At 46.2% G+C, this 13,454-nt stretch overlaps 1 protein-coding gene across 1 annotated transcript in view; it reads right to left on the bottom strand.

Annotated features, from left to right (window-relative positions):
• RAD9B (RAD9 checkpoint clamp component B) overlaps nucleotides 1-13,454 on the bottom strand; it is a 636,801-nt gene that overhangs the window by 384,858 nt on the left and 238,489 nt on the right. Inside the window, exon 5 of the mRNA XM_086942453.1 lies at nucleotides 6,014-6,113. Coding sequence (XP_086798579.1) covers nucleotides 6,014-6,113 — 100 coding nt within the window. The remainder of the gene's footprint in view (nucleotides 1-6,013; nucleotides 6,114-13,454) is intronic.

Below are 13,454 nucleotides of genomic sequence, written 5' to 3'. Positions count from 1 at the left end.
CTGGCCTGGACGTCGACAAACCTGACGGTGATCTGGATTTCGACGTCGATCTTACATTATCACTCGCCCTCTAGTCCGACGGTGTATCACAACGTCTTTTCTTACTCCTACCATCAGGAGACGTAGATCTTCTACGTCTTGCAGGCGAGGAGGGCCTTCCAGACAACATTTCACTCCTTGCACCCTTCTCATGGTGCTTCTCCCTCTCCATAAGCCCCAAAAGACGAATTTTCTCTCTCTCCTTAAGAGTCGTTCTGGAAAGTTTGAGGCAGTGATAACATTTTTCTATGTCATGCGTGGATGGTAGACAAACCACTCAAACAGAATGAGGATCTGTTTTGGACATCTTCTTCCCACAGGAAGTACACTTGTAGAATAAAGGTGGCATAACTGACTAGAAATTCTCTATGAATTAGTCAGAAAAGACTGAAAAATACCACCAGTAGACAATGCTGTCAAATAAGACAGAAAAAAACCAAATTCTGACTGAAAAGAAATTAAATTCAGTAGAGCTCAAGTTCTAAGTTTCTCACAGAACAAGCCGGAAAAAAGAACTGACCTAACTGTCACTTGTGGGGCATGATGGGAGCAGGGTTCCCCTGGAGGCCTTAAAGGCAATGTGTTCAGATTCTCTGAGGCCTTAAAGGCGAGGTGTCAGTCTGATTTTCTGTACAGGGATGTTATTTCTTTATGCAGCCTACTTAGGCTAATTGCCTTTTATTACAGTTTCTTTGATGAAAATAAAAGGTTTTTCTGTCTGTGGAATGCATTTTAGGCTCATGCCATTTTCTTGAATTGGTTTTTATAGTTTATTTTCATTCTGCAGAAAGTAGGTAGTTATGGCTTTATTAAGCTATAAGTTATGATTGGGCTGCATATTAATTATTAGTTTATACATGTATATGTGTATAATTTGTTTAGTACTATGTACTATTTTTATATATTTACACATATATATGTATTTGTCTATATGTTCTGGGTTCCCCCTTATGGGCGGAGATTATTCAGTGCTTATGAATTTTAATGAGTATCCCCTGGAAGGGAACGAGTATATTTCAGAGATGAGTTTGTGATCATCTTTTTTCTAAAGGAGCCACTTCTCAAACAGTTGCATCAGCCTAATGGCGAAAGGTCGCGTTGTGGTGCCAGATACCCAGAGCATCATTTGTGTCTGTAAGAAGAGATCCGAATGGGCAAGGTTGTAATCCTCATGGAGCTGCTTAAAAGGAATGAGGCCCTGTATGTCAAACAGATGTCCCAGGCGCTTACACCCACCCTCCAGCCAGCGCCGACCAGCCCCTCTCCATCCCAGATGGGAAATCAGGGTTTGAGAAGTTTGGTGTCATCGAAGAAGGGAAGGTGGTAAGATTAGCCCTTGCTGAAACCCTGTTCCAAGCAAGCATAGAAGGGCAGGTAACCAGTGAAGAGTATAGTCCCCAGGCATGAGCGGACAGCGACAGCCAGGCCTCCCTCCAGATATGGTGGCCTGCTACCATCTGATCCATGAAGACCCAATGCTTCTCCGTCATGGGACAGTTCCACTCTACAAGGTATCGCAACAATGAGGCCTGGAAAAAGCGAGCGATGTTGGGCAGAGCGAGGCCGCTCTCCTTTTTAGGGCGCTGCAGCAGGGACTTCCGTGGATGGGAAGAGAGCGGGCCCTGGACGAAGCGATCGATCTCGGCTTGTATGAGTTGGAGCATGTGCTTCGGGGGATGCAAGGGAAGCGTTTGAAAAAAATAGAGGGCCTGAGGAAGTACATTCATCTTAACTGCAGCCAGTCTCCCGAACCACATCAAAGGAAAGTGTCGCAAGCGAGTCAAGTCTTTGCTAATGCGTGAGAGGAGAGTTGTGTAGTTCACCTCCCTAGCTTTAGCCAGGCTTTTATAAAGAACCAGCCCGAGATATGTGATACCTTCCATCACCCAGTCAAAAGCATAGCGAATCTGTAAGGTGTCAACTGTCGCCGGAGCAGCTGATTGAGCACCTGGGAATTTTGCATGTTTATTTTAAAGCCCGATACCTGGCTAAAAGCTTGCGTATCATCCGCTATCGCTGGCAGTGAAGCAAGGGGGTGGGCTACTGAAAAAATGACGTCATCTGCGTAAAGGCTGATGAGGTGGCGGTCTGCCCTGAACAAAACACTGTGTGCTAATGGGTTGTCTCGGAGTCGTTGAGCGAAAGGCTCCATATATAAGGCTAAAAGCAAGGGGGAGAGAGGGCAGCCCTGCCTGGTCCCTCTCCTCACCGGAAAAGCTCTTGAGAGCAGGCTATTTGCCCGGGCAGCTGCTGAAGGAGCGCTAGATATGCTTGCCACCCATCTACGGAACCGAACCCTCTAATCCAAAACCTTCGAGAGTGACAAAGAGGTAATGTCAGTGCACGCGGTCGGAGGCCTTCTCCGCATCGACTGCCAGGAGAAGCGCCTCTTCCTTAGAGCACTGTACCTCATCAATCAAGTAACATACCCGTTTAGTATTATCTGCGCATTGCCGACCTGGGACAAAGCCAGACTGGTCCGGGTCTACCAAACCGGCCATGAGAGGGTTCCGCCGATGGGCCAGGATGCTGGAGAATAGCTTCTCGTCATTATTCAGTAGAGAAATCGGCCAGTAGGAGCTGCAAAGTTGAGTACCTCCAAGGAGCGTCTTTCCCCGGTTTAGGGATGACTGAGATAGTCGCCTGCAGCACAGAGGCCGTAAGTGATCCTGTCTCTGCGAAGGAGTTGAATAAGCGAGTGAGGTCTTGTAAAAAAGGGCACTAAAGCCGCCAGGACCCGGCGCCCTCAGAGGCTTCAGACGGGCGATGGCAGAGATCACCTTCTCAATACAAAGGGAACCTCCAGCCCCTCCGCCTCACCTGGCAGGAGAGGGGTGATTGCCGCTCCTTGGAGGAACTCAACAGGGTCTACCAAGTTAGGGGAGGCAGCGGAATTTAGGGACCCACAGAACGATTGGAATGCCGCCACTATCCCTGCGTCTTCCGTAACCGAGGACCTGTTGTCATCTAGGATCCTCTTTAATATCCTGTGCTGCCCGTTGACCGTGGAGATAGTGGACTTACATGTGACCACCTCTATTAGAGCCTACATAGCATTTGTGCTTCAGCTGGGTCACGGCATGCTAAGCTCTATCAACATCTAAACGCGTTAGTTGGAGGCGTTCCTTCTATAACTGGCGCCAAATTCTGGGGGCCCTGGTACGCTTGTGAATGGTTTCCAGCTTCCGTACCTTAGCCTCTAGTTCCGCATGCTTGGACTGCTGAGTCTTGTTTTCATAAGCCGTTTTAGTGATGAAGGCCCCCCTCACTACCAGTTTAAGTGACTCCAAGACCGAGAACAGTGATGTATTGCCAACATTATTAATCGGCAGGTAGTCAGTCAGGCGATGCCGGATCTCGTCTACCACCGCCGGTGAACGAAGCAGCGAGTCCCTCAAGCGCCACTGCGGAGAAAGTGTCTGCATGAGTGGGAGGCACAAGGTCAAGGTAAAGTGTGCGTGGTCTGAGAGAGAGCATAGCTCATGGTAGAGGCTACAGAACAAGCGCAGGCAGTTTGAGTGACGAGGAAGTGCTCCAGTCGAGCGTAGGTCTTGTGGGTCGCTGAATAGTATCTGGGTGTAAGCCCTGCCAGGACTCCACAATCCCCCCATTACTCACCCATTCTCCCCTGTTTGCTGACAAGGCCCCCGCATCTCCAGACCTCCGGCCAGAACAGTCCCGCCCAGCACGTCTAGCAGGAATTTCTCTTGCTGCTCATTGGGGCAGTAGATCGAGGCAATAGATATAGGAGTGGACCCAATATGGAACAGCAGTGCTAGGAGGCGCCCCTTGATTTCTGCAACAGGACCCACCACCGACCCCCTAAAACGCTTCGAGAGTAGGATAGCCACCCCAACACACTTGGTTCTCCCACATGACCAAAACTGGCTGACGTCGTTCAGATCCTTGACTGATATCTTCTTTTGACATGCATAACATGGTTTGAAGCTTTTTGTCCAGCGTAAAATCTTTGCACGTTGCCTGAAGTGACTGACCTTAAAGGTTTTGTATGAGCCGAAATCCAAAGAAGTGGGAGCTCTGACATCCATAAGTAGTAGAATATCTCCGTGTATGGGCTGGATCCCTAGAAATCTCTGTTTAAATTGCTTATTTTAAAACTAAAATAAAGCATGACTAAAAGAGACAACATTTTTAGTGTACCTCCCAGAATGCTCTGTCCAGCCAAGCACAATCTCCAGGGACTGGACCCGAATACAAAGCATAGGGAGTACAAGTAAGAGATGGTTGACATTGTTTTTTAATATGTGCAGCACCCATCCTGGATCTTGCACTCTGTTTTAAACTAAAAAGATGTTCATGAACATCTAAGAATAATCATAATGAAAGGTGCCCCAAGATTATTTCAATCAGTCTTCCACCTACAGATGACCCAATGTTTGCCATAATTATTGCAAAACCTAAGCATTCTATGTTCATGATTTTTTGTAGTCAGACAACACCCCACACAAAAACATAAGTGACACCATTTGCCCCAGGTTGCTGGACTTCATATACAAGGGGATGGGCAAAGAGGCATCATACTGTGTGCAATTACAGTACCTCAAAAACTAGACATTGCTGCCACCAACCAAAGGCTCGCTAAATCTTAGGGTGCACTATGGGTGTTACTACGAAGCATTGCATTGGCAGATTGAGAAACACTTGTGATAAAAGGCCCCCTAGTCTGTGCCACCAAAAAAAGGGGAAATAAGGCAAACCTCTAGAACAAAGTTAAAGTGGCAAGGTGGAGCAGCTGATCAGTGATTTGTATCCTTACTCTGAGGTCTGAGAGAATGCTGTGGAATCCAATAGAAAATGGATACTTATTTTGGAGCATGCAAGGTAAACCTGTGTTTAATGCATAGGCAGTTCTTATGACAAACTTCCTCCAGCAAATACCACAAAAAGGATAAGAGCCAATAAGGAGAAAAGGAAGCCACCTGGGACAGATGTACAAAAGAACTGGTTGCAAAAAGTAGTCACAATTTGCGACTTGACTTTTTGCGACCAGTTTCTAATTTTGAAAACTGTGCTACATACTAATAGGTCTGCAAAATACCAAATCAGAGTGTGTCACAGAACACCACCTAATTAATATCAATTAGGCAAGTGGCAAATTGTTACTCCCTCCAATCAGCTATTAATTAGGCAGGTGGCAAATTGTTGTGACTCCCTCAAATCAGCTACCTTCACAAGGATGAAGCCAACAAAGGACAGCAGACCATTATTGCTGTAGAACCATTTCAAAATGAGTTTTTTGAAGCACCCCAAGTTTCTTAACTCGTTGACTGCGGCGCGAATTCCTCTGCGGTACGGGTAATATAATGATTGGGCGGGGTTCGGACGGCCCCTGGCCGTCCTCAGCACACACCCACTGTTACGTCGGACTGCCTGGAGCCGTCCTACGCATGAAACAGGTTAAAGGAAACAGGACTGCTTTATAAAAAAGTTTTTTTCTTTGGAAAATCTTCAAAATACAACTGCCACTATGATTCCCAAAGGTAAATTGGTCAGTGACAGGTCAATAGTTTGGGAATGGAATTATGGTTGAAAACCATTGGTACCTATAGTACTGATTAGCAATTTGGAAGGAACGCCCAAAACATGCTCCTTCCAAATGCAAATGCTTAACCATTTCTACACCCATTTTACAAGTCGATAAAAGCTGACTATCTCATAAATGGGGTTTGGAACAGTGGAACATTTTTATTTCTGATTTAGCATATAGGGGGTTTGCAGCCAGTACACCTATCCCTTTCTGAGAAAAAATAATGTTTACAGATATTATGTAAAGGCAGGCAAATGTTCCACTTCCTCATTGTGTATTGGAAAAACAATAGCTGAGATAGAAGCAAGTAAATGATATTGTAGGATATTCAAACAGCTGTACAGCACTTGCAATACACATCTATATGTTCCTCTAACGATCCCATGGCTTATATGGCAGAAGAAAGGTGAAAATAAAAGTTCTTACTTTGATTGCACCTTGAGTATATTAGGACACATATGTTTGGTGAAAACGGCTTGTAATGGCTCACAGTCTTGAAAGCTCAAGTTATGAGTTTTGGTAATACCTGCAAAGATAACAGATAAAAAGCTGTTTTGCAAGCTTTCCATTTAACTTAACATATTAATTACATATTTACCATACATCTTATAGAAATGGAAAGCAAGTGTTACAGCTTTTCATTACAGCGACATGCGATACAATACAAGAGACATTGTGAAATGGGCATTTCTTTTTTTTACTAAAGGACATTTTTAAAGCGGTCTTGTCTTCTCATCTATACCTCCATGCCAAATCAATACAATTATATAAACAGGATATTTGTCAATAACAAGAAGTAAGAAATAGGTGGCTTGGAAACCCAAATTTTACTGAATCCCAAGCCACCTGGATTCACTCTAGACAGCAACCGCACCCTCACAGAACACTCTGTCAAAAACACAAAGATGCACTGACACCAGCTCTTTCTTCCAAAGAAGGTGAAACCATTTGTTCCAGAAAGCAACTTCGGAAATGCTGTTCAGGCCCTCATACTCTTCAATCTGGATGGTGATAAAGCTCTGCTTCATAGATTCAAAAACTCCACACTCGTACTCCTTTAGGGCTTCCTACGTGCTGCAACACGTCTCATCCAGGGCTTGAAGAAATATGAACACATCAGCCCCATCCTGATGCAATTCAGGTATCTCCCCTGGACAATGATGGATTCAACCCAGATCTGTGACTGGAGGTGAGTGTCTGAAAAGTTTCAGTGCTCCGTCCATCATCTCCTTGTGTTTGCTTTGTTCGCCCTAAATTGGCAGGTTATGTCCAGACGTGGGTCCCTTGCTCACTTTGCCACTGGATTCAAGCTAGCCTGGCTGATGAGGGCTGTTACCCCAAAACCGGTTCCAGGATGCTTGTTTCCGGTCCAGGAAAGACATGGCTTGGCAGTTCGGGCTTGACTGTTCCCATGAGGCACAGGGTCAAGACTGATTTGAGTATGGCTATGTCTGAACTGGGGTGGCAAAGTGAGCTAAAGAACGATGATGGATTCAACCCAGATCTGTGACTGGGGGTGAGTGTCTGAAAAGTTTCAGCGCTCTGTCCATCTTCTCATTGTGTTTGCTTTGTTCGCCCTAAGTTGGCAGGGTATGCCTAGACGTGTTCCCTGGCTCACTTTGCCACTAGCTTCAAGCTAGCCTGGCTGATGAGGGCTGTTACCCCTAAACCAGTCCCAGGATGCTTGTTTCTGATCCAGGGAAGACATGGCTTGGCAGTTCGGGCTGGACTGTTCCCATGAGGCACAGGGTCAAGACTAAGGGTGGGCGGACATTTCCGTTCTGCCCACGGAATGGGCGGAAATTGACACTTTCCGCCTTCCACAAAGAAGGCAGAAAAACGGGGCAAATTTCTGCCCATTCGCGGTTGGAACGGAAGTTGGCCGCCCGCCCGCCTCCCGCTTCCCGCCCGCCTCCCGCCCGCGTAATTCAATTAAATTAAAAGACTAAATATAACTTTAAATCAAACTTACCTTATTGCGCAGCAATCTTCCCAATCGCGGCTTCATCTTTGGAAACTGCGCATACGCGGGAGCCTGCGCATGCACATGCGCATTCCTGGCCAGGACTGCGCATGCGCAGGCTCCCACGCATGCACAGTTTCCAAAGATGAAGCCGCGATGGGGAAGATTGCGGCACAATAAGGTAAGTTTGATTTAAAGTTATATTTAGCCTTTTAATTTAATTGAATAAGGCGGGCGGGAGGCGGGCGGGAATCGGTCGGCGGGAGGGCGGTTGGCGGGAAGCAGTCGGTGGGAGGGCGGCGGGTGGGCGGTGGATGGGCGGCTGACAGCCTCGCGAAACGGAAATATCGCGGAGAGGCACGGAGATTGCCCATATGTCAGGCGGGCTGACCCACTGGCAATTTCACAATTTTAGTTTAAAAAAAATATTTGTTGCTTTCCCAAGGGGCGTGCTTGTGCCCCCCCCCCTCCCACCCCTGGAGGAAAATGACTTCTTTTTTAATTTTTTTATTGTCCTCATACCACCGTATGCGTCTGCAATCGCAACATACTAGACCCAATTGATCCTGGGCACCCTGGGTCTATGTTCCTGCATTCGCTACGGGCCGCCAGGCCTGCTTCTTTGTACGAGGCTTGGTGTAATCCTTGGACGATCTTAAACCAACCTTAGTGCCTTTCCCCAGCACACCAGGGGTACCCAAATGTTGCATTCTGCTTGTTCAAGCCTTGCCATTGCGAATGCGGCCCGGAGCCACTTCTCATACATCGGGGCAGCTGGGTCTTTCCATAATATGCATAATTCCCTACGGGCCAACAAGATCAAGCATGAAATAAGTCCAATTTGTGCTTTAGATATACAATTTTCCAATGAGGAATTTAAACCAAAAATAATCAGTGCTGGGTCTAAATTAACCTTTCGACCACATATACCCGTTAATGCCAACTCTACATTCTGCCAGTACCCTTTTAGTTGGGAACATTAAAAAAACATGTGCAGATCATCTGCCTTAAGCATCCCACATTTAGGGCACCTAGGGGTTGGATTACTGACAAACTTAGCAACTCTATAATATAGCCTATTGATAGTAAAGAAATGTTTTTTCTTCAAAAAGGCTGACTTAACAAACTTATAGAGGTTTGTAATAGATGGAAGGTAAAACTCTGTGGCGTCATTTGCTAATGTTGATGTCCTCCAAACCAAGTGAGGTGGGGGGAGTTCGATTTCTTCTCTATCTAATAGGCTCCTGTACCACATCCCAACCTCCTTTTTCAATAGGGTGGGGCTTTGAAGTTTGAGCTCTATTTCCCAGTTCCCGCCAATATTGTTCTTTTCTACAGTGTACCAAGAACATAATTGTATAAATTTGAATCGTGAGAAGGAATCCCCAATCCTTGCTTTCAAAACCTCCCATGGGAGGACCCCATCTGCAGATATTAGTTCAGACCATATACATATGCCTGCAAGTTCTATCGGGACCGCCAGACTATCCTTCAGACAGTCAGGTAATCCAGGGGAGTCCCAGATTGGGGCGAAGTCTGAGTAATATTTTATCCCCCACCTAGTTCTCAGATTATGCCATGAGTTAAGTGCAACTCGAATCACTTTTAGGCGAACTTTCTTAAAGAACCTTGTAGCTCCAAATTTGTACAGGAACACAGCTCCACCCCCCTCATGAGTCGCCATAGCCTTCAAGATCCTCCCCCAATTATTATCAATAGGACTGGACAACAGACCACGGATGTGTTTAAACTGAAAAGTAATGCAATAACAAAAAATATCAGGTTGTGCAAGCCCCCCTTTGAGTAATCTCCTCTTCAGCTTCTTCCAGGATAATCTGGAGCTCTTATTGGCCCATATAAAACTACCGATCTTACTTTGCATTTTCCCGAGAAGTTTAGAAGGAAATTCAAGAGGGATGGCACTAAAGAGATATGTTAGTTTGGGTAAGATTACCATTTTAACTATATTTATTCAGCCATATATAGTTAGTTGGAGGTTTCTCCATCTAAGAAAAAGGTGATCAATTTCCTTTGCTACTCTATTCAGGTTGATCAAGGGGATATTCCCCAGGTTCTGCTCTATATTGATTCCCAAGTATTTAAATCCCGGTCCACCTCGCCTTTCCCATCCTTCAACTCCCCAACACATTATCTCGGTCTTAAGAGTGTTAACTACATAACCAGAGAACCTTCCAAACTCACTTAAGTAGTGTTCAACCTTGGGGAAAACCTCCGTAGGATTGCTGGTATAAACTAGCAAATCGTCCGCATAGAGAGCGAGTTTAATATTTAAATCTTGAACCCGAAAGGGGGTTATTTGGGTATCCAGCCTGAGCATTTGCGCCAGAGGTTTGATATATATATTAAATAATAGGGGTGAAATGGGGCACCCCTGTCGGGTGCCCCTCCTTATTTCAAATCTAGGTGTTAATATCCCATTTAGGAGAATAGTAGCTGATGCACCATCGTAGCATTTTACTAATGATCTTATAAGCAGTGGACCGAATCCCATAGCTCTAAGGGTTTCCCAGAGGAAAATCCAACTGACGCGGTCAAACGCCTTAGCTGCGTCATATGCTGCTACTGCGAGCGGTTCTGACCTTGCTACCGCCAAGTCAATACATCCAATTAGTTGTAATGTCTGTTCCTGTATGTACCTACCCGGTGTAAACCCCTTCTGATCATCCCCTATTACCTGAGGTATCACCTTGACCAATCTCCCTGCCAAAACGCTAGTGAAGATCTTATAGTCTGCGTTTAGCAGGGAGATTGGCCTATAGGAGTCTGCCTTTAGTGGGTTCTTACCGGGTTCAGGGGCGTAACAAAGGCCCCTGCAGCCCGAGGTGCGGGGGGGCCCCCAGGCTTCCCTACATTTGAGAGGGCCTCCTCGGCCCCACACTGAAGTGAGTGCTGAAACACAGGCCTGAGCAATGAATGCATCAGGTCTGTTTAGCTTCAGCCTTTCTAACCGGCAGGTAGTAGTGCTCTGAAGAGCCCGGCACAAAAAAGAAACTGTTTCAATTTATTAGCTTTAGTTTCTTGACAGCATAGAGAGGCCTGGAAGAAAAGACACCCCAGCTGGAGTGCAGAAAGAAACATTGAAGAGAGCGGCAACCAGGAGAGGTCAAAGGGCAGTTCAATGGAAGAAGCAATGCAGAGGGGAGAGAGAGATGGTGGAACTGTGTGAATAAGGGGGGGGGGGGGAACACAGAGGGACGTGGTGCAGGAAGCCTGGGGACCCCTCAGCCTTGCACCTTGCTAGGGGCAACCACAGCCAGTGGAGGGGGGGGGGCACTCTGCAGTAAATGAAGGGGGCCCCCTAAGCTCGGTGAGAGAGAGGCTTGCTCCTCTCTCTCAAGCAGCCTGCACAAGCTGGCCCAGGACTGAAGAGAAACAAAGTATCAAGTTACACTGGTTCTCTTCAGTCAGAGCCAGAGCCAGGCCCGGAACAAGGGTGGAGTGGGGGCCCCAGAGGAGACAGCATTCCCCACATGGCAGGGCACTGCTCAGGAGTCAGACCCTGAGAAGGGTGGGGGTGGGGGCCCCAGAGGAGACAGCATTCCCCACATGGCAGGGCACTGCTCAGGAGTCGGACCCTGAGAAGGGTGGGGCCCCAGAGGAGACAGCATTCCCCACAGTGCAGGGCACTGCTCAGGAGTCTGACCCTGAGAAGGGTAGGGGGCCCCAGAGACAGCATTCCCCACAGGGCAGGGCACTGCTCAGGACCCTGAGAAGGGTGGGGTGGGGGCCCCAGAGACAGCATTCATCACAGGGCAGGGCACTGTTCAGGATACTGACAAGGATGGGGGTGGGGGCCCCCAGAGGCAGGATTCTCCACAGGGCACAGCTTCTGAGAAGCTTTGGATGAGGCAGCACAGAGGAGAGCTGACAGGGGCTGGAGAAGGAGTGCAGCTCCCTCCAGGAACAGGAACTGCTGGGAGGCATTGGAAGGTAAACAAGCATTTGCAACATATGGTTTTGCAATATATGGTTTTGCAATATATGCATTTGCCTATATGCAAGTCATGTATGGTTTGGATTGGAATAGTTAGCTGTGGAATTTTGTTGTGTGGATTGGATCTATGTAGTGAAATAATGTGGCATGGTGTGTAGTGTAATTATGTGGATAGAAATTGTGTGGAATTGAGTAAACTAGAATTATGTGGAGTGGGATTGTGTGTCATGGAGTGGGATTGTGTGTTTTGGAGTGTTTTGGAGAGAGATGATCTGCAATGGTATTGTGTGCTGTAGAGTGTATTGGTGTTTACTTATGTGGTGTGCTGTTAAATATTGTAGCATGATGTGGAATTTTGTGGTGTAGATTAGATGTATGTGGTGTGTTGTGTAATTGTGTTGTTTGAATTATGTAGTTTGTTGAATTATGTGGTGTGGAATGGAAATGTGTAGAGTTCAATTTGTGTGATGTGGAAGTGTGCGCTGTTGAGTAAAAATTATGTTGAGTGGTATTAGGAATGTTGCTACGTTGTGCTGAGTGGTTTTATGTGTAGTGTAATTATGTTGTGTGATGAATTGTGTGGGGATGAATTGTGTGACGTGTGGAATTATGTGGCATGGTGTGGTGTATAATTGTGCGGAGTGGAATTATGCAGCATGTTGCAGAGTTGTTTCAGAGTGGAGTGTAAATATGTGTGTGAAGTATAATTATATAGGTTGAAGTGGAATTGTGTGTAGTTGAATTGTGTTGTGCAGAGTATAATTATGTGGTTTGGAGTGGTATTAAGTTGTGTGGAATGTTATTATGTGATGTGGAATTATGTGGTATGGCGTGAAGTGGAAATATGTGTTTTTTAATTTTTAGGATTGCAATTATGTGGTATGGAATGTTGTAGGGTTAAATCATTTATAGTGGAGTTCTGTGGAATGGAATTTTGAGATGTTCAAATGTGCTGTGTGTGGTAGACTTAGCATAGCTGCCAAGGTTTCAGATTACGATGTGTGAAAGTTTCATAATTTCAGTGTAATTATGAGTGACATTTGAACATGACAGGGGCATAACAATCAACCACATTCCAATAAATTAAAGGAAAACTGTATTACATTTTTTTTTAAAGAATTAATTAAGATCATCAGGGTAAGACATAGCGGAGCTGGCTCTAAAAGGAGCCCCCTAAAAAGGCTGGGGCCCTGGGCCAGAGCCCACTTTGCCCATGTCGTAAAACGTCTGCGTGGCTAGCACTGTCCCTTGTGGTGATCTAGCTAGAAGTGCTGGTGCGGTCCATTTAACGCTCTGGTGTCCCTTGAGAAATGCTGCACTGTACTTTTAGGCGCTGTGGGGTACGGTTCAGAAGTGTTGCCACTGTCCTTGAAATGCTTTAGGACCTGTATGTACTGCCTTTGAAATGTTACGAGGTCTGCACGGATTTTTGTATGTACTGTCCGATTTGTGTATGCACTTCGCATTGGAATGCTGTGTGTCTTTTTAGAAATGCGGTTCTGTCCTATGAAATTGTCTGAGATCTGTTTGGGTTTGCCTATATTATCCCTTGAAACGGTTGGGACTTTCTAATTTGTTTGGATCTGTTTTTACTGCCACATGAAATTCTTTGGAATCTGTTGATACTGTCCAAAGAAATGTTCTGGGAACTGGTTGTACTGCCCCATAAAATGCCCAGGGATATGTTTGAACCCCCATGGAATGCTCAGGGATATGTTTGTACTGCCCAATGGAACGCTCAGGGATATGTTTGTTCTGCCCCATGGAATGCTTTTAGATCTGTTAGTGTTACTGCCCAGTGGAATGCTAAGGGATCTGTTTGTACTGCCCCGTGGAATGCTCTTAGGTCTGGTGGTGCTACTGCCCTGTGGGATGCTCAGGGGCTGCCCCATGGAATGGTATTAGTTCTGTTTGTGCTACTGCCCTGTGGAATGCTCAGGGATCTGTTT

The sequence above is a fragment of the Lissotriton vulgaris genome, chromosome 11 (genome assembly GCF_964263255.1).
Source record: "Lissotriton vulgaris chromosome 11, aLisVul1.2, whole genome shotgun sequence".
Classification (NCBI taxonomy): Eukaryota; Metazoa; Chordata; class Amphibia; order Caudata; family Salamandridae; genus Lissotriton; species Lissotriton vulgaris.
Note: the sequence above shows the minus strand (reverse complement) of the source record. Positions and strands in the feature narration are given on the sequence as shown.